Source organism: Pelmatolapia mariae, linkage group LG8, assembly GCF_036321145.2.
Source record: "Pelmatolapia mariae isolate MD_Pm_ZW linkage group LG8, Pm_UMD_F_2, whole genome shotgun sequence".
In the NCBI taxonomy this organism is placed as follows: domain Eukaryota; kingdom Metazoa; phylum Chordata; class Actinopteri; order Cichliformes; family Cichlidae; genus Pelmatolapia; species Pelmatolapia mariae.
Genome location: NC_086234.1, coordinates 28,224,629 through 28,251,389, shown reverse-complemented (window position 1 = coordinate 28,251,389; position 26,761 = coordinate 28,224,629). Strand labels below are relative to the sequence as shown.

At 44.2% G+C, this 26,761-nt stretch overlaps 1 protein-coding gene and 1 pseudogene across 2 annotated transcripts; one reads left to right on the top strand and one right to left on the bottom strand.

Annotated features, from left to right (window-relative positions):
- The first annotated feature begins 2,048 nt into the window (after positions 1–2,048).
- On the top strand, positions 2,049–26,703 carry LOC134632876 (ninjurin-1-like; annotated as a pseudogene).
- LOC134632875 (uncharacterized) lies at positions 6,130–13,516 on the bottom strand. Of its 2 annotated transcripts, XM_063481725.1 has the most exons (6): positions 13,441–13,516; positions 12,892–12,930; positions 9,046–10,083; positions 8,796–8,951; positions 7,359–7,448; positions 6,130–6,740 (listed from the first exon to the last, which is right to left on the bottom strand). In XM_063481725.1, the coding sequence occupies exons 3-6, from the start codon at positions 10,066–10,068 to the stop codon at positions 6,423–6,425; spliced, it is 1,587 nt and encodes a 528-aa protein (XP_063337795.1). In that variant the 5' UTR covers positions 10,069–10,083; positions 12,892–12,930; positions 13,441–13,516; the 3' UTR covers positions 6,130–6,422. The 2 variants fall into 2 exon arrangements, with proteins under 2 accessions (XP_063337795.1, XP_063337796.1); XM_063481726.1 differs by lacking the exons at positions 12,892–12,930; positions 13,441–13,516 and having other exon boundaries at positions 9,046–10,420.
- Positions 26,704–26,761: the final 58 nt, after the last annotated feature.

Here is a 26,761-nt window from a genome sequence, read left to right as displayed (position 1 = left end):
GACCTTTCTCAGGTGCTGCTTAGACATCACCTGTTTCCAATCCGATCATTATTTAACCAATTTACCTGATTACGAGCCCTAAATTGCTCCTGTCCAAACCTTTTTTGGAATGTGTTGCAGGTCTGAATGACAGAAAAGGACAAAACATGAAATATTTTGTGTTCATATTCTCTGCAATGAAACACGAGTCAAAGGAAATTTAGAAATCGCTGCTTTCTTTTTTTATTTTCCAAACTGTCCCAGCTCTTTGTGATTTGGTTTGTAGGTGAGAAGCCTCTCTGACTTCTTTTCTGTACCTCATAGGGCTCTGTGGAAGAACACAAAGTCATCTTATAAGCCAAACAGAGAAGAAAATGGAGATCTTGTTGCCCTCCTACAGGCGACTCAGTCAGCACTGGAGCAGCTGCAGTCAAAGGTCTGACAAGGAGGAAAAAGGGAAACTGTTTTTAAAGCTGAAACATCCTGTTTGATATGTGCGACTGTCATGGTGGTAAAGCCGTTTGCTTCGTCCCCTCAGTGTGTATTCCTGAACAGCGAGGCCCAGAGTCCTCCCGCCTTCTCTCCAAGCTCACTGCGTGTAGCAGCGTCTGACCTCCAGCAACTGATGGCCACCTTCAGCCATGTTTATGAGACAGACCTGAGAGTTTACTGCAGCAGAGACCCCCCCAGCTTCAGCTCAGAGACAGAAGTCTTCCAGAGGGTCCAACAGCTGCTGCTGGCCTGCAGCACGGTACTCGCAAATAAAGTCACACCTGTGTCATTTGGACACCCACAGTCCCAGAGACTTGCACATTCATCATCAATCATTTTAGGGCTGCCCTCAAATCATTGACTAAATATCAGCAAATGAGGAAAGTCTCAGTTGACCAAGTTTGGGTGGAGGGAAAGCAAATCATTTACCTTCTTATTTACAGACGTGGCCAAATGTTTTGAGAATAACACAAATATTAGTTTTCACAAAGTTTGCTGCTTCAGTTTTTACGATAGCAATTTGCACAAACTCCAACTTCTTTACCATGAACTTGAACTTGACTGAGCAACCCAACAATCACATGACCCCCTATGACAGGGGTAGGGAACGTTAGTCCTCGAGGGCCGGCGTCCTGCAGGTTTAGATCTCACCCTGGGTCACCACACCTGAATCACATGATCAGTTCATTACCAGGCCTCTGGAGAACTTCAACACATGTTGAGGAGGTCATTTAGCCATTTAAATCAGCTGTGTTGGATCAAGGACACATCTAAAACCTGCAGGGCACTGGCCCTCCAGGCCTGGAGTTGCCCACCCCTGCTCTATGAGCAAGGACTTTGGCAACAGTGGGAAGAGAAATGGAGATGTGCCTTAATGCTGGGAGTGTGACTGCACCTCATACGCTCCCCTTTAAGTTTTGTTACTGTTTGAATTCCTGCATTTCACAGCGTCTGTTCTCGTTTTCATGCCCACACCCTGCTCTTTTGTTTTGCTCAGTAGTACCTGGGAGCTACCTGCTGTCAGTCAGAGGGCTGTTGAAGCTTTTCCCAAACTCCGGTCAGATATTAGCTTCCAGCTGTTCTCTTTCTATAGACACTGACTATCTAAGTGAAGACACGGTTAAAAACATTTACAGCCAGAAACAAAAACCTGTTTCTGTAGCTAAATAATTTTCCTGCTTAAACTGAATGATGTTTGATCGTTCTGTTTTTATAACCCAGCAGCTGGTGCCACGTTAATGGGAGGCAGACACAGGCGGCTGTACAGCCAGCTTCTGCCTGGTCTGAAACCTCTTCAGGTCCCAGCTTTGCAGACTAATGGCTTTTCAGGGTTGTTGTAGTGAAATTCTGTTTGTTTATTTGGCAGCAGATACCTTGGACGTGTTTCACAGAGGTGTTGAATTGAAGTCTGAACCTTCATTTAGTCCGGACTGTTTGCAGGCCTGATAGCAGGTCGGTGTAACTAATAAACTGACGCTGCTCGTAGGACAGGAACATAGTGACGTGTTCTGGTGTGTGCGTCTGTCAGGAGCTGGAAATGCTGAAGGAAGCGTCAGAAGCTTCTGAGTCGATGAGCGAGGAGCTGAAGCAGCTTCAAACGCAGCCTCGCTACTGGAGCCGAGCAGAGAAGCACACGTTACGTAAGTCAGTTTAATACTTATATTTAGAGTTTCTTACATATTGTTTATTATCTGTTTCCTCTTTTTTCTCCACTAGCTGATCAACTGGAGAAGGTTATCGGGTGAATTGGAGACTTTCTGTCTCAGCTTAGTTCATAGCGTCATTCAGAGGGACTCATCAGATTCAGCGAGCAGGCTCTGGTGGTGTTAAGACGGAGACAGCACAGCTTGGACGTGTTTCACAGAGGTGTGAGGGACAGACGTGTGTGTGGTCACTGCAGTCAGACACTCTGTTTAATCTGAGCATGGCTGACGTGTTGTTGTGTGAAACAGAAAGTGTTGGTGGGTCGAGAGTTTTTACATCGTTTTTTGGAGAAATCATTGATGACATTAAACATGTTGCTATGCTTCTTTGTTTATGATGATTACTGAAACGGACCATTTTACACTCAGTGGTCACATCACATCTCACTGCAGTCGTGCTGGGAAATACTCCAGAGCAGAGTGGGAGTGATGCACGTGTGAGAAGAAAGTATGTTCCTATGGTTGGGGTGAAGGAAGCGCCATGTGGCGCAAAGACCAAAATCACTCATGTACTGTCTAATTATTAGGATTCAACTTCGTCATTACACATGTACAGGGTAACTGGTGGACTGCTGAGTGTGCCGAGTTCCTGCTGTGTTGAGCCTGTTCGCGTCTTCATTAGTCCAAAGCTGAGGTCACCACAGAGAGCAAGGGCACAGTCTAGGTGCTCAGAGAGTAACAAACATGGAAGAATGAGGGCTCATCAGGGTCATATATACTGCTTTTTAAATCTACTCTCCTGATCTGTAACTGAGTACTGTGAAGTTCATATTTATTGTTCTATATTTTGTTAAACACTCGACTACATGTTAAGAAAACAGAAATGAAAACATTGTTTATCACGCCACAATTATTAACAGTAGTTCAAAGGTCTTATTACATGAACGTGAGCTCAACTTATCCTTGTTTTCTATCTCATGTATATATGGCTTCAAGCTCATGTACAGTGGTGTGATTCAGCCTTCAGACCAGCAGCCACTCTATCTCACACAGTTCTACTCGGCCTGGTTCATGTGACAGAGAGCAGCTATCTCATCCACCCTGTTTACAAGGGGAGCCTTTCTAAAGACACTGGCTGAAACGAAAGCAGAGGGGAGCTAAACCAGTCTGTCCAGCTCGTACACCCAGTATGAGACTGGAACACATTCGAATAAATAAAAATCTAAAATCAGGAGCAGAGAAATGTTATTCTGATCAAAGAGATTTAAAAACAGCTGAACTCTTCACTTTTGGTGAAATGTTGAAACTGTTTTCTAATCACAGTTTTTAGGTTTTAAACTTTAAACTGGTCTGAATCCATCATAATGGGAACAAAAGGATAAAAAATCCCTTGTGAACCCAACAGAGCACCTCAGTAAAGGACGTATAATTCTTGTCATTGCTGCAGGCAGGCTGACACACTGATTCGTGTTGATTCATGTACAGCAATATTAAGAGACATTTGAGAAAGATGAGATACTCCATATGTCTGTGAAGGTTCTCAGTCATCCAGGTCATCGTAGTCTAAGGAGCTTGGAAAGAAAAGCGTCTGGACTTCTTTAAGTTGCTTGAAGACGTTTCACCTCTCATCTGAGAAGCTTCTTCAGTTCTAAGGTCAAATGGCCGAGAGTCCCAGATTTAAACCCAGTGGGAGTATCCCCCCAAAGAGGGACAAAGGACCCCCTGGTGATCCTCTAATCACATGAGCCAAGGTGTGAAAGCGGGTGTGGGACCTAATCAGCCAGGGTTTTGGGTGAGCTCATTGTTAAACCTGGCCCCACCCTATCATGTGAATTCCTGAGGTCAGATGGCCCAGAATGTGAGTGGGCGTTAAGGCGTCTGGGAAGGGATCTCAAAACTGGATTATAGATGGCAGACAATTGGTGTCTGCCATCTATAATAAAGATGCACAGAAAAGAAGATCAGACACCAGCGAGGGAGGATAAGAAAGACAGACGCAACAACGTTGTCATCCCCTATGTAGCCGGTGTATCAGAGAAACTCAGGAGCGACCATCTTTGAACAGAGGCGGTGGTTTACGACACCAATTGTCTGCCATCTATAATCCAGTTTTGAGATCCCTTCCCAGACCTAAATGTCTCAGCTGGTTGAAACTTTCTCCCAGTATTTCTGAGATACATGGCGGCGGTCACCTGGATTTATCAGCTCAGACACGGGACCAGTTCAACTCGTTCTCCACACATGCATGTCTTCAGGGACAGGTAACTAAATGTGTGGAAAAAAGCGTGGACAGGTGTACAGAGACGTCACACTGTTAAAGAGAGGAGAAACATTGTGAAAGTTATTTGACTTTGCATTTGTGTTCCTGCTCTCATACCTAACCCGTCCTCTCACAGGCCCGGCCTAGAAAAGCACTCCGACCTATTGACATGAATCACTACGCCACTAAGAAGAGTGCGGCTCAGAGCATGTTGGACGTGGCCTTGCTCAAATGCCAGCTCGTCTCAGCTGAAGACCGTCCTTTATGTGGGTCCGCAGTATCGTGTCTACGTCCCCCTCATCGTGCTGCTGACCCTGTCCATCGCGTTACAGGTCATAGTGGGGCTGCTGCTCGTCTTCATTGGCAAGTGACATCATTGACTTTGAATGAAAACGGCTTAAAGAACAGCTGTGCTTCTCTCTGTCTTATTCCAGTTTGAGTGAAAAATGCTTTCAAAGTATTTTTAGAATAGAAAAGAATAAACCTTTATTATCCCACGGATGAGAAATGTGGGTGTTACAGTTCTTATAGCAATATAAAATATAAAAGGAAGACACAAAGTGTTCCTATATACATAAGCAAGTGCAGTTCGTATATACAGGTAACGATGCACAGAGCGATGTATGAAATGTGCAGAGAACAAACAAGCTGGTGAGCAGTGGCGGAGCGGGGGGTGGCTTACTGGGCTTAAACCCGGGTTGTTTTTTCAGAAGCCCGGGGTCTTTTGGAGTGTAATTTTTTTATAGTTAGTTGCCTGGCTGACAAACAAAAAACTACACACAATATTCGAAGCACATAGTGCACACTGTGGGGAATTTACGACTGTGCGTAAATCCCCCCCCCCCCCTAATATTGGTATGATCCGAGCTCAGACACTAAGCGGGGCGGGGCAGCTGCTGCCTGAGCCAGTGCGCTGTTGGAGAAACGGAGCCAGGCAGACAGAGGAGACTGAAGTTCGACCAGGTACCAAAGCAAATCATTCTTACTGTACAAATAATGTAAATATGAGGGTGTATCACGAAAGATTGATGTCAAACTGATCACTTGACCCATATTACGTTATTTGCTCTTCAAGTGAATCAACAAATGGCGAAATGAAAAGCCGAACAACAACAATGCTGTTTTTTTAGAGAGTCTTAGCATGTGTGTTTATTTCATATTTTCAGTTGTTACCCTCCACGGCTAAATAAATCGGTTTCAGTAATGCACTGATATACAAGAATGGACATAAGGAGCTTCTTTCAAAGAAAAAACTCTGGTAGATGTTACACTGAAAAAAAATTGGAGTGACATTTACTTAAAAAAAGCTAGGCAACTTTTTCCACACAGGAAGTGCTTGTAATCTTTACTCGGGCTATTTCTAAGTAATATTTACTTACTAGAACCATCTATTTTTTATGTGAAATACACAAGTAAATTGCACTGGCAATACTCATCTATAGATTGTAACTTTTACTCAGAATACCATTGCATCCAATTACAAAACCCAAGTGAACATTGCTGATATTTCTTTGTGTTTCTTACTCATCTTTTCTTTGTTATATTCTATGTAATTATTAAGTAATATTTATTATGAATGTACTAGTTAATATTAATCGAAATGAATAAATATTTTTATTATTCTATTAAATAATAAATCAATATTTTCCAAAACAAATATTTGCAGCTTAAGGGACACTTTTATTTCACAGTTGAAATGGCATAGATATATTTAAAATATCTACATAACATTATAACCACAAAAAACATGGCCATAGAACTTCTTGCTCGCAAATTTCAAAACAGAGCATATACACATGTACAAAAAAAACCATGCTATTCAAAAACTCAGTGTGCACTGTCCCCTTTCTTCTAATCAACTTTCAGAACACATACATCAACTCTGTCCATTAACAGTTGCAATCACTACCTTTGCAGACATTCTCAGAACGTTCAGGACAGAAAGAACTTGTATAAAACTGAGCAACACTTGAAATTACTGTCAGAAAACAGACAAAATGCAAACAAATTAATTGTGCTGGACAAAAGCACAAATAACACTGGAACACTCACGCTAAAAGTTTCTTGTGGAGAGACTGGACCTTTGGTGACATTTTAAGGATGTCAAGCTCAAGAAACAGCTTCTGAAATACCTCAAACGTATATTTCAGTTTCAGTGGGTAACTTAAGTTGACAGCATAGATGACACCCATGAGCAGGAGGCAAGCGTTTGTCACACTTCCGCAGTCCTCCAGAATTTCTGTCCCCTCAATGATGACCGACACGTTCACAGGATCTTGGTTTTCCTGTGCCACACTGGGATGGATTACGATGATCTTCATCATGTGATTACTGCAGTCCTCTTTCAATGCTTCTTGGCTGACGTCCTGTGAAAACAAACAAACCACAATTAGAAATAGCTAGAATAGATTCCAAGTAAAAGAAAAGGCTAAGAGAAAAAAAATGTAAAAATAAAAAAGAGGTATACTCAATTTAGTAAACTCAAATCAAACAATATTCATATGGCACTTTTCATACGTAAAGTTACAGAACGTGCTTCACAGAGGCTGACCCTGAGACAAAGAAAAACACTTTTGGGGGCCATCCAGCCTGCAGCTGTCCATGGGACGGCACGCGTGTTGGTAGACCAGAACCATTAAATCATTAAAATAGGTTATAAAGGTATAATCAAATTAAATACTCTTTTGCTCATAAAATAAAGTTAATAAGTGATCGTTAAATAGTCAGAAAAAAATCAGACAAAAGGCAAGTTAAAGTTTAAGGCAGAGAAGATAAAGATTAAATATGATTTAAAAAATAAAGGGTAAGAGCATAAAGATTTAAGAAATTAGTTAAAAGCCTGATTAAAAATATTAATTTTGAGTCTTTTTTAAAAAACATCACGATCGTAGAGAATCTTTGACCTTCAATATATCATCACAAGTGAAGACCAGATTATAAGGTTAGACAATAATTTTAATACAGTCATTATGATCATCAGATACCTGATGGTCTTTGATCAGCTCCTCTCCACTCTCTCCAAGATACTCAACTAAGCAACGAATGATAATGTCCCTTCTGCCATCGACATGATGCTATTAAGCACAAATAGAAAATTTATTGCAGAAAATACACAACATAACATATGTAACATACATACATAACAGCACATACAGATGTAAACAGAAAGTTACCCATGGAGAATGTAAGCCTGCAGCTACATTCTAACGTTGTGAAGTGTGCAACTTAACATGAATTTCTCAACGATGTGTGTTAAGACAAGAGTCCAGTGCATGTCATAATCTGTGGGTCCAGAAACTGTCTCTGCCCAGTGAGGAAAGTTTTCTGCCTCATCACTGGACATGCAAATGAATTTTTCGCAACGTATCAGTACCTCCTATCACAATATTAGCCAGTCAAGGACAGGAATTCCCACACACAAGACTAATATTTTGGGAAATAATTGTATTGGAGTCTATGGGCAGCAGGAAGGGATCTCGCTGCACTCAGAGGGTCACTTTGAAAATTCTGTAAATTTCTCTGCTTTTGAGTGAATATTAAGGGAGAGATGACAGGTTTGTATACACTTGTAGAGACAATCATGTGCATAAATTGTTAACTGTGGCCACAGTGTCAGGATCAGGAGAACAGTTTCAGCCAACACAGACACTGATCAGATTAAAGGACAAGTTCAGTATTTTACACTTAAAGCCCTGTTTTCAGTTTATGATGAAATCGAACGATTTTGATTGAAATTTGGACACATGCTGCTGGCCCGAGCTTTTTTGGTTTCTGTAGTAGCACACCCCCACCTCCACAATGGCTGCATAGGTGCACTGGAACAATCCTTCCTAAAACGCATAAAACTGTCGTTTACAAAGACGTGAAACTCACCGAGTGGTCAGGAGTGTTATGTTCACACAAAAATTGCTGCAAAAGATACTTTCCAACTGGTTTTTATTGTAGTTTTTGTCCAACTCCATTGACTTGTATTAGATGTGCTGTGATGTACGGTATTAGTCCGCCGCTTTTCTATTCTATTATTCAAGATCTCGGTGGAAGAATGTACAGGTGTGAGGCGTTTAAAAAAAATAGGTCCACAGTTTTACAACAAATGGTAAAACACCTGTTGGAAAGCATTTTTGCAGCAATTTGTGTGTGAACATATCAGTGAACACCCCTGACCACTCGGTGAGTTTCACGTCTTTGTATGAAGCCATTGTGGAGGTGGGGGTGTGCTACCACAGAAACCAAAAAAGCTCGGGCCAGCAGCATGTGTCCAAATTTCAATCAAAATCGTTCAATTTCATCATAAACAATCTGAAAACAAAGCTTTAAGTGTAAAATAACAAACTTGTCCTTTAAATAAGAGTGATACATTCTCAGTGTATGACCTCATCGTTTCCATTAGATTATGTAATTAAAATAATTTAAAATTTTACCTTATTCAGTGAGTCCAACATTGGTTTTATTTTGGTCCCTGCAGTCCCGCCCTTCCTTCGAAACATCTCCAGGAGTTTGGTGGTGTACCCGTCCAATCTGGACAAAAACGTTCGCTCCAGATGAATTGTGGTTATTCGCTTAAACTCCTCTTTGATCTGAAATGAGAGATAAAAACACAAAATCATGTCAAAGATGACTCATGAGATATCACATACACTTAGTTGCTGCATGAACAAGAACTGGATTTACCTGATTTTCACAGAACAGAGAAGGCCACCTCTCTAAGAGGTCTTGGATTGCGGGGCAATCCTTGACAACCTCTTTTCTTCTCATAGCGAAAGACTTCTCCATTTTCTCATTAATTGCCCTCTCATTGTTCTTCTTCTTCATTTCCTTCAGCAAATCTAGTCTCTCCATCTCTAAGGTTTCCTCAGTCTCACCGAATGGCAGTGGTGGCAGATAGTTGACTTCAGCTTTTTTTGCCCTTTTAAAGCCTTTAAGTGAACCCTCTTCATTGGAGCATCGTCTCTTCAGTGTGTTCACCTCAAGCTCTGGAATGGCTAATTGCCGACCTCTTAACTTTGCCCTGTAGTTGCCCATTTTATACTTTATCCTCTGTTGCCAACCATATAGGCCATTAAAAGACCCTGGCTCTTTGAGGCATGGGTATTTTGCTACCAAGGCTTCAGCAACAGCTAAAATCTGGACGCCAGTTGGATATGCTGTGAAGCCAAATATAGTCTCTGCAAGCTTCTCGAGAATGCTACTAGTTACGCTTGGGTTGTTCAAAAGTGTGCCATCATTTTCATAAGCTTGCTTTCCTGCTTCCAGTGCAAGGTCTATATCATAAGAGAAGTCTGGTATTTCAAACTTAAATGGCCATGGCTTAGACCTGTAGGATGGTCCACTCTCATCTGGGGAGGACAACAGGATTGTGTCGCATACAGATGAGGAGGAGCTTGCTTCTGTAGATAGTGGAACTGGAGATTCGACTTCTGACATGTCCACAGTAGTGAGACTCAAGATTACTGGTTCAGTTTTTACTACTTTGAGGTTAGCTTTATCTTGTACTTCCTCAATCGAGGTCAAAGTGAAGAACTGACCGTCGAAATCCATGTCCTGGTACATAACAGTGAATGGTCCTGTAATATCAAATGTCTCTCGAAGAACATCATTGAGGTCCTGAAGTGTGCTTGGGATTCCTGCAGGTAAAAGTAGTTTGTGGACATCATCCTCCCCAAAAATTATCCGCAGTTTCGCTGAGGGTGCCATATCAACAGGAAGAAGCTGCAACAACAGAGAAGAGAACTACATAGACATTTATTCACAAGCTTCTCTCCTCACATTTCAAAAGGATAGGCAAATGTGGTGCTTTAAAGTTGTCAGGCGTCTTCCTGCAAGGGTGTATGAAGCCAAAGGATAAAAATCTTTAAGCTCTCTTTGCTCAAGTAACTGCACACTCCCTGTGTTCTCCAGCTCATAACTCCTCAGGTGTTCATTGTACCATGTATTTTGTTGTCTCACGAAAAAAGTCAGTTTGTTACAAATCACCATTATCTGTAACACTTCAGAAAAGTCAGGCAGTCCTGCAGTGGAACCACAACACAACAACATTCCCACTGCATAGTTGGTGCCTAAACTGCACACATTATTGGCAACATGCACAGATGTAACAGCAGGGAATCTGCATTTCACCAGGTCTTTTAGATCATCCTTAAGCACATCTAAAGAAACCTCTGTTGTTTTTGTGACTGCAAGTGATGATTTGACAGAATGTGATTGATGATATGCAACCATGAGCTGGTGCTTATTTGCAAGGGACAGCAAAATATTCCTGAAACAACCAGTGTGTCTGACCACTTTCTTGAAAAAGCTGTGTTTGGCCTCAAATCTCATTGTCCAGAGGGCAGCTAGGGGGCCAAATTCCCGAATGAGCTGAGGATAGTGCTCAAGGAAATGGTGCTTGGGAATGAGCTTATGTTGGGGGAAAACATCAAGGAATCTGCTTCGGTGTTCTGAAATGATGCTGTCAAGATAGCAAATGCTTTCTTCAGTATGGGCTCGAGACATGACAAGGTCCACAATGTCTTTCAGTGTCATCAGCATCTGCCATACAGGCTCTTGTTGGGGTACTTTTAAACCTATAATCAGAGGCAAAAGACGTAATAAGCACCAATTTTCATGTGCGTTGCCCCCTACTGATTTTCGAGTCGAAAAGTTAGCAGGAATGAGATGAGGGCGATTTGTTTTATCACTCCACTTGTATGGGAAATTGGAAATGGCATCATTCAGTTCTATGAGAGAAAAATATTTTTTCTTGATCAAGTTATCAAATGCCAAAGCCAGTTCCACTGGAACAATGCCCTCCAGCAGATCATGTAAAACATCTGGAGGGTAACCAGATGTAACATGAAAATGCTCAAGTTTTTCTGACAATGCACACTGTTTTTTTACACCATAACAATGAGGGTGATCTGGACTAGACACAGCTGTCTGTACATGCAGTGTATGTTGATCTTTGGTTCTTTGATGAAAAGACCCAGATCTCACTTCATTGGACTGAAACTTGGATCGCTCCCCAACACAAAACCGGCAGATGTATGACCCTGCAAAGCTTTCGACAAATCCTGCCACAGAGTGCGCCCCCAAATTATCTGCCACCACACTGACCACAGTCCCTTTAATGGCTTTCCCTAATGCTGGAACAAAAAGACCATCTTTCTCCAAGCTTTGGATATCTGTTAACAGTGGCTCTAAAACTCGCTGGAATCCAAACTGCTTGGTGTCTTCAGCCTTACACAGAATTGCAAGGTAGATTGATGTCAATGTGGAACGTAACTGCACCGGAATGTTTCCCAACACCCAATAGACAGCTGTGACTTTGTGCTTTTTTCGAGATGTCCCAAGAGGATTACATACCTCAAAGTCATCAACGTACAGGATGAGACTCACTCTGTTCTCCTCTACAGAGAAAAACTTGTTGTTTTGATAGTGAGATCCATCACGAAATGTCTGGTACTTAAAGTCATTTTCAGTTTTTTTTTCAACTTCAAATGTGTTTTCTTGAAAAGACTTACTTAGGACCTGCACCAAGGAGGGCAATATTGGGACATACTGAAAGGTTTTGCCCTTTTTTTTATCAAGTATGTGTTCTTCTGGTTCAACAACTGAAAAATGCTTCTTCATAAATTCTCTTCTCTTGTAATAAGTTGTGAAAGGGCCACCTGTCCCCAAGGCAGTACTTATAGGGTGTGTCTCACAAAGATTTTTCACTAAATCTGAGATAATGGCTGGATCCAGATCACAATTATGGCTTTTCAAGGTGGATACCACCACATCTCTTAAAAGTGGACCAGATGCAGAGGTGGATATAAACTGAAGCTCATCTACTATTTCATCAATGCATTTGTTTGGGACATTGAACATGCTTTCTAACTTTAAAAATAGATGGCCAAATTTCTCTTTTATATCGTGAGACAACTCCTGTGGTTCCCCATCCCAAAGCTCTAAGCTCTCTTCCTCACCGGTCTCATCCTGAGCAAACATGGGTTCATTAGGTTTGCTTTTTAATACTTCAGTTTTAAAATCCTCAAGGGTGTGTGACTGGTGTTTTCTGTGTCTATGAGTAGCAAAGGTGGAATAAATATTTGTACTGAAGTTGCAGTTTTTGAAGACACATGCAACTACTTCAAACTTCCTTAAGTGGTTGTTAAGATGCTCAAAATACTGCTTCTCTGAATTAAAAAAAACAGAGCAGCAAAGTAGACAAGTAAATGAAAGAGGTCCACTTTGTGTGACCATCTTCACATGGTGTCGAGACAAATGGGTCTTCAGGGCATTGAATGTTTTAAACGAGCAAGGGCAATCAGTGTGAAGACATGGGACTGACTGGCTGCGACCACCATTTCCATGCTTCAGTCTGTAGTGTTTTAACAATCCCAACCTCTTCTCTGACTCAAAGCTACATATCTTACACATCCATCTCATGTTGTGGCACCTTAAACAGACAAATTAATCATCTCAAAATTAAACCAAACTGCCACACAAAGAAATTATGTGACAAGTTAAACCTAATCGTTACTAATTTGATCTTACCTTGTGGAGTTCAAATTAGCAGTCAGAAGGTCCTATGTTCTGTTAAAAAAAAAAAAAAAAAAAAAAAGGTTAGCTATATGCTTTTCAACTAATTTCTACTAACTCAAGGATGCACACTGATATTATTATTATTATTATTATTTTTATTTATTTATGTTTTTACATATGTCAGCTCGGTGTCAAATTTAAAACAGGTCAATATGAAGACTTGAGTGAAATCGAGTGCGTACATCGTTTTTTGGTTTTTTTTGTTTGTTTTTTTTCAAAATACACCTCATGGCAGCGGTGCAGCAATTATTTTAAACTGGACTGTGGTCGTTTTATTCACAAAGACGTTAGTTAAGGCAGCAGGCGTGTGTTGTTTAGGTGGCCATCTAAGCTGTAAAGTGCTGTGGGAAATTCTGGACATACCTCCTGCCAGGAAAGTTAGTCAGCAAGTCTAGCAGGAAAATACACTATTTGCTAGCGCAGCTGCTTTCAGTGCGGAGAAACTGACTTAAGTAGGTGAGCCAACAGGAACGTACAAAGTTTGTTCCGCTTAAAACTTACATTCATGGTTCCACTTCTTCCCGTTTCCGTCAAGTCTACCAACCGTCGAAATGTGGACCACCATGGTATGTCTGAAGAAAGACCGCTCAAATGTTGGGAGGGGCTTTGACGTCATGCTCCGAATGCAGAGAAGGTGGCCATATTCACTGATGTCACTCCATTACATTTTACTTGGAAATATCAACTAATTAAGCCAATGAATTGGTTTAGTGAATATTACTTGGATCGAATGATTCAATTTACATACAAAACTGAGGACACATAATTACAAACAATCCTCAAGTAATGCACTACAAGAAAAACTGCTATTTTAAAGTAATAGCACTGAATTTGTATTTTTTTGTAAAATTTATATAGATAATTGAAATAATAATTACAGGGCCAAAAAATCATTTTTTTCAGTGTATTTTATATATTATGCTTTGTATGTTGCTCAGTATATTTCTATGCAAAACAAGAGGAATTTCAATACACAGCAGTATATTCACAGTTGAAACCAGATATTTACATACACTTTATGGAAAACATAAGAACATTTTTTTTTACTGTACAACATCAATTTAGAGTAAACTTGTTTTGTTTTGGATAAATAAATATTGAAATATCGTTTGAATTACTTAAATGTCAGAATAAAGAGAGACAGAGCTGTCTATTTTTTATCACTTTCATCAAATTTAGGAGTACAGATACACTAAGTTTATTGTTAATTAATGAGAAAACTCCAGACGATTCCATTCTGAGCTGAAGAAGCTTCTGATTGGTTAGTAGGACTCTACTAACGTAATGTGAGTAAATTGGTGGCACAGCTGTGGATGCATATAAGGCAAAACACAGAGCCTGTTTCTTTGACATGGGAAAATCAAGAGATGTCAACCAAAACACCAGGAAAAGAATTGTGGAGCTCCAGAAGTGTGGCTCAATTTTGAATACAATTTGGTGCCATTTACAATTAAGAAATACAGATAGTTTCTCTCTTTACTCTTAAATTTAACAAATATGTTTATGTCTAAAAAAAATAAACATTTAGTCTGATTTGATGTTACAATTAAAAAAGTGTTTGTGTTTTTATCTGAAGGGTGTGTAAATATCTGGTTTCCACTGTATATTTGATGATTGTCAGCACAAAGAGGGAGAGAGAGGAACAGAGAGGGGGAGAGAGGAGCAGAGAGGGGGAGAGAGGAGCAGAGAGGGAGAGAGAGGAACAGAGAGAGAGAGGAACAGAGAGGGAGAGAGAGGAGCAGAGAGAGAGAGAGAGGAACAGAGAGAGAGAGGAGCAGAGAGGGAGAGAGAGGAGCAGAGAGAGAGGGAGAGAGAGGGAGAAGGAGAATGAGGACAGAACAGAGATGGAACAAGAGCAGGTGAGACAGACATGTTAGTCACATGGTTGTTTACCAAAAGTATCACCGTATCAGAGGTACTCATGTATCTCGTACCTAGTGTTTCTTTTTAGGTTTGTTATTTTTCAAGTTATATATTTATTAAGTTATGCAGGCTTGTTTGCACAACAAGGCTAAATAATTATATAAACTTTTCTGAATCTAAATAGTGTACTTTGGTAGAATTAAAAAATAAGTGTAGTGCAGGTCTGTGATGATTTTTAGTGCTACTATCATCTAGTTCTGATTCTGGTTCTGTCTTGGTTAAGTCCTAAGTAGTCCTGATTTTGAACTGTTGTAGTCCTGTTTTAATTCTGGATCAGTTCTGGGTCTGGTTGAATTGGGGTTTAGTCCTCGTGTCTTGATACAGCCCCGACTTTGTTCTGCCTCGCTGCTTAATTAAAAAACCAGTTTAAGGTGTCCTGCAGATGTGATATATATTTTTCCCTATATGAAGTCATTCTTTTTTGAACAAAACTCAAAACAGAGCCAATTAATCTTTCAGTCATTTAACCCCCCCCAAAAAAAAAAAAAAAAAAAAAATCCCACATGCATACTACCCTTTAGGGATAAGCCCCGGGTGTTTCAAATGTCTGGCTCCGCCTCTGCTGGTGAGTAAGGTGACCAGAGGATGTTGAGTTATAGAGTCTGGCAGCCCCTCTCCAGGCTGAGACTGAGGTTAAACATGTGGTAACCTCACAGAGTCGATCTGCACAGTCCCTCAACAGTCTGGAGCTGTTTCCATCCGGACCCGTGGCCTTCCTGGTTTTCATCGTCCTCAGCTGACTTTGCACCTGTTCAGCTGTGACGGAGAGGCTGCAGTGTGGGGTGTGAGTGGGTGGTTCCTGATGACTCGCATGGGGGGAGGAGGCAGTGGAGTCGTTGAGGGAGAAAGGACGCAGGTGAGGTGCATCTGTTGTCCCTCGTGCTATGGGGGGCGGGGCTGCAGAGAGGTGAAGAGCTCTGGTGGATGGGGGAGGAAAGGGCTACGGAATCAAACCTGTTAAAGAACTGGTTCAATCTGTTAGCCCAAACCTGGACTCCAGGCTCCAGGTATGTATGAGGGAACCAGATGGACCACGTTATGGTCTGAGCGACCCAGTGGGGGGAGGGGTGATGATGTGTTTGCATCCTTAGTATTTGCATACAGTAAGTCCAGTCTTTTGTTTTCCCTGATAACACAGTCCACATACTGGGTGAAAATATTGAAGAGTTGAGGACAAGGAAACATGATTGAAATCTCCAGAGATGAACAGGAAGGCTTGGCTGCAGCTGGGACACTACTGTGGATTGTCTCGCATGCTGCTGCATGCAAAAGAGTCATCGGTTTAAAAGAAATAAGCCCTTCTAATTTTAAATTGACACTAAAAGTGAATTGTATAAAGATGACCCAAGTAAAAAGGATACAAAGGTTTTAGGGCAGTGGTGTCCAAACCCAGGCCTCGAGGACCGGTGTTGTATAAAAGGCTCTGGGATTTTATGTCTATGTTCTGCAATATTGTGTGGGGTGGAGCCGTAGGAAATGACGTAGGCAGAAGCTGGGGGGTAGTGCGCTGCTGCTCGAGAAGGGGAGATTGTTTTCCGTGTTAGTTCTGTTTACCTCGTAAGCTGTGTTCCTGGTTGCCATCCTTCACGGTGATGCTCCGAGTGTTAAGTTCATGACTGAAGTAAGTGTCCTTAAAGATGTTTATTTTCCGATCCTGATGTTTGCCGCGGCTTTAGTTACTTTCTACCGCGTTATAGCAGCGAGTTTTCATCTCGTGACTAGAGGCATGCGCCACTGGCGGCCGCCATTATGTAGTAATTTTATTCGGCCACACGATGGCGCCAAAGTCCTTATGTTCACAGTTAGAGTGGATGTTTCAGCTATGTATGGCATTCTCACTGTGTTTAATTGTGTCCTTTCTGTGTTTGGAGCAAGAGATGTAAGATTGGCATAGTTCAAATCATATATGTTATGTTATGTGTATATACAGATGGATGTGTTGGTTTATTTCGTTTACTACTTTATGTTTATCTTAGTGAAGCTGTTTCTGTATATATTTATATACTCATGGCAATTTGTTTGTTACTACAGACTGCTGGCAACACTGAGCATCTAGGTGGCAATAAAACAGCTGGCGGTGACAATCCAGCAAAGTGGAAGCCTGTTGTCTTCCTTCCTGTATCCTGACCGATACACCATCTTGTTAACTGCTGAACCTAAAAGAACTAGCCCACACCAAGTACTCCTCAATATTGGTCCTTCGAGCCGGATAGCAGTTATCAAGATGGAGCCAGATGGAGCGACATGTCCTGATGTAAGGCCTAAACGCCACACACGGCGACCAAGCCGGTTTGAGGACTTTGAGGTTAACTACACAGGCCACCCCTTTAGGGAAATGCTGCAGTTGGACACCCCACAGCCTCATACAAGAAGCGGGAGAGTTCAGCCTCAGTATAGTCATACGCCACCCCTCTACAGCGACAGGGATGGGACGTATTACAATACACCCCCTCCACTGGGAAGAAGTGAACAAGATGTGGACCTTAATAGGAGCCTCTCACCTGAATTTGCACCTTCCAATTGGCCAGGGTCTTCAATACACCCAGTCCATACAGAATTTAGAGCCTTGCAGGCCGAAAGAGAGAAGCTACTCCAGTCACAGCAAGTTTTACAGGAGGGCCTCAGAGAACTGAAGGAGGCAAAGAGTGACCTCAGAGAGCTGATTGAAGTGGCTCACCTGCTGAGGAGGGATATGGCTCAGCTGACTGCCTCACAGTATAGCACCAGTCAGCCCCCCAAGTGCGGTTCAGGAGAGGTATACACCACCCCTGAGACAATGCCACAGGAGGAGGATGAGGAGGTGTGGCCCGACCCACCACCATGGCCTGAACCGGTGGAAGAGTTGCACACAGGATTCTCCCAAATGAAGGTTGACGAACAATTCTCCGATGATGGTGTACAGTACCACCCTCTACCCCGCACAGCGTATTTCGCTGGTGGGCCTTCGCTGCCAAGTCAACGCTGCTCCCCATATCAGGACCCTGTGGTTAAGGATGGAAACACGTTTCATGCCCCTCCACAACAATCTGTGCCACCCTCCTGCTGGACACCAAGTAAGACAGGTTTTCTCCCAACCAAGCCAGTTCCAGCCAGTTCCCCCTGTCCGGTCACTGGAGTAACCAGTGGGCACTGCAATAACTCATCTGCTCCTCTTTCAGCTGAGCTAGTGTACAGGGGGCCCAAACCAACCATTCCAAGGTTCATTCATTCTGATCCCTCTGAGTTTGCTAGGCTCCGCATGGCTTTAGAGAACCTACTCCCTCCTAATGCTACTGAGCTCTTCAAGTATCAGATACTTGTGGACCACCTCAAGCTAGATGAAGCTCGACTTATCGCCGATGCTTACCTGAACTCACCTAAGCCTTATACTGACACTATGGCAGCCCTCCACGACAAATTTGGACAACCTCATCAGCTCGCCTTGAGAAAGATAGCAAGTGTCCTAGATGGTCCTGAAATAAGGCGAGGTGACACAGTAGCCTTCCAAAGGTTCTCCCTTCAGGTGCAGTCACTAGTTGGGCTGTTACAAACATTAGGACTGGAAGGAGAAGTGGAGTTGAACTGTGGGTCCCACGTTGCCCGACTAATAAGTAAGCTTCCTGCCGAACAGAGAGCTGATTTTCGTCGACACCAGTTCAAGCAGCCTGGGAGCACCTACACTCTGTACGACCTATCTGCATGGCTTTGTCAGGAGTCCTGGTGTCAAGGCTTTGACAGCCAAGCAGGCGTAAGAAGCAGTAGAGAAAGGACCAGTGTAAAGGCTGAGGCCCGTCCAGGCCGACAAACCGTGACAGTCCTACATAACCTAAAGGGGCCATCAGAACACACCTTTCCACCAGCGAAGGAGAGTCGAGCTAGAGGGAAGGTCAAGAGCAAAGCCTACTGTGCCTACTGTGAGAGCACAGAACACTATTTTAGCCAATGTGATGATGTAGCCAAGCTCTCCAAAGAGGAAATAAAGGACTGGATACAGGTCAATAAACGATGCTGGCGCTGTGCCCGAACTCATTTAGCTGCTCAGTGCACGCTAAAGAAACCCTGCAGCCTGTGCCAGGGCAAACATCTGCTGGCTCTTCATGAGGTAAATGCCAGGACAGAAGGAAACAACGCTGGCATGGCTGTAAAGGAGGAAAGCTGCCTAACCAGTTCAGCTTCGGGCTCACTCTACCTTGATCGCCATGGGGCTGGTAATCGTGTCATGCTAAAGATTGTACCTGTGCTTCTGAGCCATGGAGAGCGGACTCTAGACACCTTTGCTATACTTGATGACGGTTCAGAGAGGACCATGCTGCTCCCCGCTGCTGCAAAGACTCTTGGTCTGACAGGCATCCCGGAGGATCTGCCGTTACGAACCGTCCGCCAAGATATTCAGATGCTACACGGACATACCGTATCCTTCAGCGTCTCTGCTGCTACCAACCCTGGATCCTACTACAAGATTCACGGAGCGTTCACAGCTGATCGTCTCAACTTAGCTCACCATACCTATCCTATCGATCAGCTGAGAAGGAAGTACAAGTACCTGCATGGGATCCCGGTCCCTGCCCTGAAGGAAGCCAAGCCTCTGCTCCTTATTGGTTCAGACCAGCCACACCTGATCACCCCCATAGAACCAGTCCGCCTCGGCCCACCTGGGGGCCCAGCAGCAGTCCACACCCGGCTTGGCTGGACCCTTCAAGGGCCAAGTCTTTTCATCGGGCGGCAGACTCAGCCTGTCCTATCCCTGTATACATCTGCCCAATCAGACGAGTTGCTCAAGCATGTGGAGCGGCTCTGGCAGGTGGATGTGGTGCCTTACCGATCCGAGAAGGAGGTCACTCGGTCGAAACAGGATCAGCAGGCTGTGGCAATGCTCGAGGCAAGAACAACTCGCAGGATGGTCGATGGAGTCTTCAGGTATGCTACACCTCTACTCCGTCACCTACAGATGCCGCCATTGAATGCACCAAAGGAATCAGTCATGCCCATGCTTCGAAGTACAGAAAGGCGCCTGTTAAAGGATCCAAGTCGGGCCGATGCCTACAGGGCAGAAATGCAGAAGCTGATCCAATCGGGAGCCGTGAAGGAAGTTACGCACGAGACTTCGCCCAAGGAGAACTGGTACATACCGCATCATCTTGTCAGTCATAACGGGAAGAATCGGCTGGTGTTTAACTGTTCCCATAAATACCTTGGACAGTCCCTGAACCAGTTCCTGTTGCCTGGCCCTACTCTTGGAGCTTCCCTGCTGGGGGTGCTGGTCAGGTTTCGTGAACACCCCATAGCTGTGAGTGGAGACATCAAGGGGATGTTCCATCAGGTACTTCTCCTCCCTGAAGACCGGCCCCTGTTGAAGTTCCTGTGGCGGGACTTAAAGGTGAATGAACCCCCTAGAATCTTCGAGTGGCAGGTCCTGCCATTTGGGACAACTTCAAGCCCCTGCTGCGCCACATTCGCCCTGCAGCGTCATGTGATGGAGCATACACAGCCTGATGACAGCCTGAGATTCTCCATCGAGAGGTGTTTCTACGTAGACAACTGCCTACAGAGTGTTGGCTCACCGGAAGAAGATAGAGATCTAGTGGATCGGCTAAGAGAGTTGCTGAAATCAGCTGGCTTCGAGCTACGTCAGTGGGCTTGTAATGATCCAAGTGTCCTGAGCCATTTGCCTCCAGAAGCTAGATCACAGAGTCTGGATCTGTGGCTAGCTGAGGACAAATCCAACCCGCTAGAGACCATGCTCGGGCTCAGCTGGGACTGGAATACCGACTCCTTGGGTTATAAGCACAGGCCCGTGTCCTATGAGATGCCAACCCTCAGAAACATCTATAGAGTCCTAGCCTCACAGTACGACCCTTTGGGCTATCTGTTACCCTTCACCACTCGGGCCAAGCTCCTCCTCAGGCAGCTATGGGATAAGAAGCATGGTTGGGACGACACAAATATTCCCTCCACCCTCCTGCAAGCTTGATCTGACTGGGAAGCGGAGCTTCAGTTTTTACCTCACCTTACCTTCCCACGTGCCTATGTTCCTGTCAGTGCTAACTCAAAGGGGGCCATCCGTGAGGTGCACATTTTTGCGGATGCTTCTGAGAAAGCTTATGGAGCGGTGTCTTATATGAGGACTGTAGAACAGGATGGGCAAGTTCACCTCACCTTCATCCTAGCTCGCTCCCGTGTAGCCCCCAAACGAGCTCTCTCTATTCCCCGCCTCGAGCTCTGCGGAGCTTTGCTGGGGGCGCAGCTGGCCAGTACCCTAAATAGGGAACTCACCTCAGCGATTGAGAGAACAGTCCTATGGTCTGATTCGACCACTGTTCTCACCTGGTTGAGCTCACAGTCCTGCCGCTACAAGGTTTTTGTAGGAGCCAGGGTAGCTGAGATACAGGAGTTGACGGAACACTGTACCTGGCGCTACATAGACTCAGAGAGTAATCCAGCGGATGACCTGACAAGAGGGAAGGCTCTGGCCGAGCTCAAAGAGCCTAATCGGTGGTCTAATGGACCCCCCTTTCTGCTCAACAGCCCTGATACATGGCCAGAGAACCCGAGCTCTGAGCCCAGTAATGACGACCTTGAGCTCCGGAAGACCGTCTTCTGTGGAACCTCTATCACCTCCACACCTACCTGTCAGGATGGAATGGCATGCAAGACTTGGCAGGAGCTCTTGGAAGTTACTGTTAAAGAGCTTTGTGGTCAGGGGCTCTCGACTGCGCCACCTAGTGCAGGGGACTATCAGAATGCTGAACAGGTCATCCTTCGGCAGGCTCAACAGGAGTCATTTCCAGAGGAGTGCACATTGCTTTCAGAAAGGAAACCTGTCCCATCCAGAAGCCGCTTGCTTACCCTGGCACCTGAACTGGATACCTCAGCGGGCCTAATCAGAGTAGGGGGTCGTTTGCGACGCCTAGAAGGTCTTGACGGACCTATATTGCATCCGATTGTCCTGGATCCTTCACACCCTTTCACACGTCTGCTTATCCAGAAATATGATGTTGATCTGCATCATCCAGGGCCCGAACGGGTCTTCGCGGAGCTGAGGAGGTCTTATTGGATACTGCGTGGAAGAGAGGCAATTCGCAAGTTACAGCGTACCTGTCCTGAGTGCCAGCGTTGGAGGGCACAACCCTCTGTTCCTAAGATGGCTGACCTTCCAGCTGCTCGGCTTAGACTGTACAAACCAGCCTTTTACTCAACCGGTGTTGACTGTTTCGGGCCTATGCTTGTGAAGGTAGGAAGACGGCTCGAGAAACGCTGGGGAATCATTTTTAAGTGTATGACGATGAGGGCGGTACATCTGGATCTCCTAAGTAGCTTAGACGCAGATGCGTTCCTCATGGCCCTTCGGCGATTCATAGCCAGAAGAGGGACACCGGCAGAGTTATGGTCTGACTGTGGGACCAATTTCAAAGGGGGGGAACGAGAACTCCGAGAAGCCTTTGCCAACATGTCAGAGACATTGCAAAGGAAGCTCGCCCGTCAGAAGATCAGATTCCAGTTCAACCCCCCGGCAGCCCCACATTTTGGAGGTGTATGGGAGAGAGAGATCCGTTCAGTGAAGGCGGCTCTCCGCACCTGTGTGGGTTCCCAACCTCTTCATGAGGAGGTACTCCTTACAGTTCTGCTGGAGGTGGAATTGATCCTTAACGCAAAGCCCTTAGGCTACGTTTCCACCGACGTGGCCGATGTGGACCCTGTGACACCTAATAGTCTCCTCATGGGGCGGCCTGATGGATCACTACCCCAGGTGGTCTACCCAGAGACAGAGAACCTCAGTCGACGACGTTGGAGGCACTCACAGATTCTTGCTGATCAGTTCTGGGCAAGATTCATCAAGGAATACTTACCTGGCTTACAGGCGAGGCAGAAGTGGCAGTCAACTCCTCCTGAACTTCTGGACAAGGCAGTGGTTATGGTTGCAGATCCGCAACTGCCTCGAGCCTTGTGGCCAATAGGCCATGTGATCAAGATTCATCGTAGTGATGATGGACTTGTCAGATCTGCTGATGTGAACGTTAAGGGACGTGTTTACACCAGACCAGTTGCTCGGTTGGTAGTGTTACCTGCTGTGCCATCAGAAGACGGAGATACTGAGAAGAATAGCAAGTCGCCCCCTGGAACTGATTAGGGAGCCTTTTGGGGGAGCAAATGTGTAACCACATTTGGGGGCGGCTGTATAAAAGGCTCTGGGATTTTATGTCTATGTTCTGCAATATTGTGTGGGGTGGAGCCGTAGGAAATGACGTAGGCAGAAGCTGGGGGGTAGTGCGCTGCTGCTCGAGAAGGGGAGATTGTTTTCCGTGTTAGTTCTGTTTACCTCGTAAGCTGTGTTCCTGGTTGCCATCCTTCACGGTGATGCTCCGAGTGTTAAGTTCATGACTGGAAGTACCGTATTTTCACGACCATAAGGCGCACTTAAAAGTCTTAGATTTTCTTCAAAAAGTACGGCGCGCCCTATAGTGCAGTGCGCCCTGTGTGTTGTAATGAGGACGTAGTAGAGAACACCATGAGAACGCTAAAGGGTGAAGTGTGGGCGTTGACTGTAGCGGTATATACAATCGCACATACCTGTATAAAAGAACAGGTATGTGCGTTATGCAAGACATCGTTGTTTTAACAACCCTGAAAATGGCAAAGAGACATGCTTACGAAGCACAGTTTAAACTGAAGGCCATCAGCTAAGCGGAGGAACATGGAAATCGAGCAGCCGCGAGAGAATTTAAGATTAACGAATCGATGGTTCGTAAGTGGAGGAAGCTAGAAAACAAGCTGCGGCAGGTCAAGAAAACACAGCTGAGTTTCCGCGGACATAAGGCGAGGTGGCCCGAGTTGGAGGAAAGACTCGAGCGGTGGATCATCGAGCAAAGAACGAGCGGGAGAAGCGTTTCGACGGTCACCATTCGGCTAAAAGCAGTTTCACTAGCTGAAGAAATGAAAATTGAACATTTCCAAGGAGGCCCGTCTTGGTGCTTTCGTTTTATGAAACGGTGCCATTTTTCCATCCGGACCAGGACTACGGTAGCGCAGCAACTTCCAGCGGATTATAAGGAAAAACTGGCCATCTTCCTCTCCTACTGCAGCAAACACATTGGCTGCGAGCGGCGTGGGAGCGATGGATGACCGATGGAGACCACAGTTTCACCAAGAGTGGAAGGCAGCGCCGGGCGAGTTACGCCACAATTTGCGAATGGATTGTAGATGCTTGGGCTAACATGTCTGCTGGCACTGTTGTTTGAGCTTTCGCAAAAGCCGGCATCATTTCCGAGGAGCCGCACGGCACGGAAAGTGACTCTGACAGTGAAGAAAGTGAACCTGGAATGTTTGATGGAGATTTAGCGCAGCTGTTCAATTCAGACACAGAGGATGAGGACTTCGATGGGTTTGATGATAAAAATGTGAGTACCAAACTCAGTTTTGTTCCTGCTTTATTTTGAAATATGCACACTTGTATGCTTGTGTGTTGTTGATGATGACAATTACCGGTAATAGAAATGTGAGTACCAAACTCAGGTTTGCTCCCGCTTTATTTTTAAATACGCATACTTGTATGCGCCCTATAATCAAGTGCGCCTTATGTGTGTGTTAAATACAGTAATGGCACACATAACTGTGACTGCGCCTTTTAGTACAGTGCGTCTTATGGTCGTGAAAATATGGTAAATGTCCTTAAAGATGTTTATTTTCCGATCCTGATGTTTGCCGCGGCTTTAGTTACTTTCTACCGCGTTATAGCAGCGAGTTTTCATCTCGTGACTAGAGGCATGCGCCGCTGGCGGCCGCCATTATGTAGTAATTTTATTCGGCCACACGATGGCGCCAAAGTCCTTATGTTCACAGTTAGAGTGGATGTTTCAGCTATGTATGGCATTCTCACTGTGTTTAATTGTGTCCTTTCTGTGTTTGGAGCAAGAGATGTAAGATTGGCATAGTTCAAATCATATATGTTATGTTATGTGTATATACAGATGGATGTGTTGGTTTATTTCGTTTACTACTTTATGTTTATCTTAGTGAAGCTGTTTCTGTATATATTTATATACTCATGGCAATTTGCTTGTTACTACAGACTGCTGGCAACACTGAGCATCTAGGTGGCAATAAAACAGCTGGCGGTGACAATCCAGCAAAGTGGAAGCCTGTTGTCTTCCTTCCTGTATCCTGACCGATACACCATCTTGTTAACTGCTGAACCTAAAAGAACTAGCCCACACCAAGTACTCCTCAATAGGTGTCCTGCAGGTTTTAGATGTGTCCTTGAACCAACACAGCTGATTTAATGGCTAAATGACCTCCTCAACATGTGTTGAAGTTCTCCAGAGGCCTGGTAATGAACTCATCATGTGATTCAGGTGTGCTGACCCAGGGTGAGATCTAAAAGCTGCAGGACGCCGGCCCTCGTGGCCTGGAGTTGGCCAAGCCTGTTTTAGGGCAATCAGTTTATGGTCCACAGGCATTACAGAAGTGGTGTTTGACAAGGCATAAAGCCTTTACATGCAGCATTTCCAAAACTGTATTTTACATCTTTATAAATAAAACAAATATATGAATTCATAAAGAAAATAGAAGTTTCACATAATAAATGATCTCAATACAGTTGCACACTTTGCAGATCCAAGCTTGTGCACTGAACTGGAACTCCCAGTAGTCACATGTATGACACGCCTGTTAGTCAGCTGCTGGGCTTGGCATTGAGCATACAGGCTAAAGCATGTTAAGATGGACCACATGCCAGTATTTCCTCCTAATAAACAAAAATGAAGAGCTACGTCGTAGAACAGGACACCGCCCTCTTGTGACCGTGGTCCAATGAACCGTCCTTCGTGGGCGCTTGTGTGTGGACCCAAACTAAAGTGTGCGTAGATGCTGCAGTCTTAGTGCTCTTGGACATTTTTACTGTGCTCGACAGTTTGGAAAATAAACATTTAGCTGAGCTAGATATCTGTGTCTCACCTACATTTGCCCCATAGATAACCTGAAAGACCACATACACCAGTTTGTTCTTTCTGACAAGTTAACTTTTGATACACAATCATTAATAAAATCCATACAGTAGTATAAAACATGCATCTGTATCTGTTCATCTAATCCATAAGTAACCTGATAACTCTGGTGGTCATCAGTGTAGCTAACTGCATCACTGTTTTGTGTGTCAGCAGTGAAGTGCGATCTCAACGATGTGAGGAAACACGCCAAACTGAACAGAATGAATAATGTAGCAACAGTCTTTGTCTTCTTCACAGTTCTCATCAACATCTTCATCACAGCGCTGGGATTTCAGGGTCATACTATCAGGTACTCCTTTTACAGAACACAGATTCTTTGCTTCACGGCGTCTCTTACATGTGTAAACTCTTGATGGTTTTTCTTCCCAGCTCACCAGCCTCACCTGTTCCATCAGTACCAGAGCGTCCCCTCTGCCCACTGACCTGAAGAGGACTGGTGCCATTTAGACCAGACTTTGGACCAAAGCACTGAAAGCTGCTGTGGCACAGAAGCCTTACCTCTGTGTGGGCTCTGTGTTCAAATTAAGACTTGTTTGGAGAAAAAAAAAAGTTTTTTGAATGAACATAATGAAATGTTTTGTGACTGAGACTTCAGCGAGCTGTGGACCATCGAGTAGACCTCATGCTCGACAATTACAGGCCAGTCCTATCTTAAGTTTACAGCTACAGACTGACAACCAAATAACTTTGTGGGAATTAACACTGCCTCATCTTCCTTTGGGTAGAGATGCCAATTCCTGAAATGCACATACTGGACATGGATACTCCAACATATTAAAAGCTTCTGTCGTATAAATATAACATGCTTTGTTTCTTTGGCAGTGTAAGCTGCTGGTTCTTATTGTTTTAAATACACTTTATACTCTCCCATGTTAAAATATGTCTATGTAAAAAGGAGTATCAGTATTAGAAAGTAA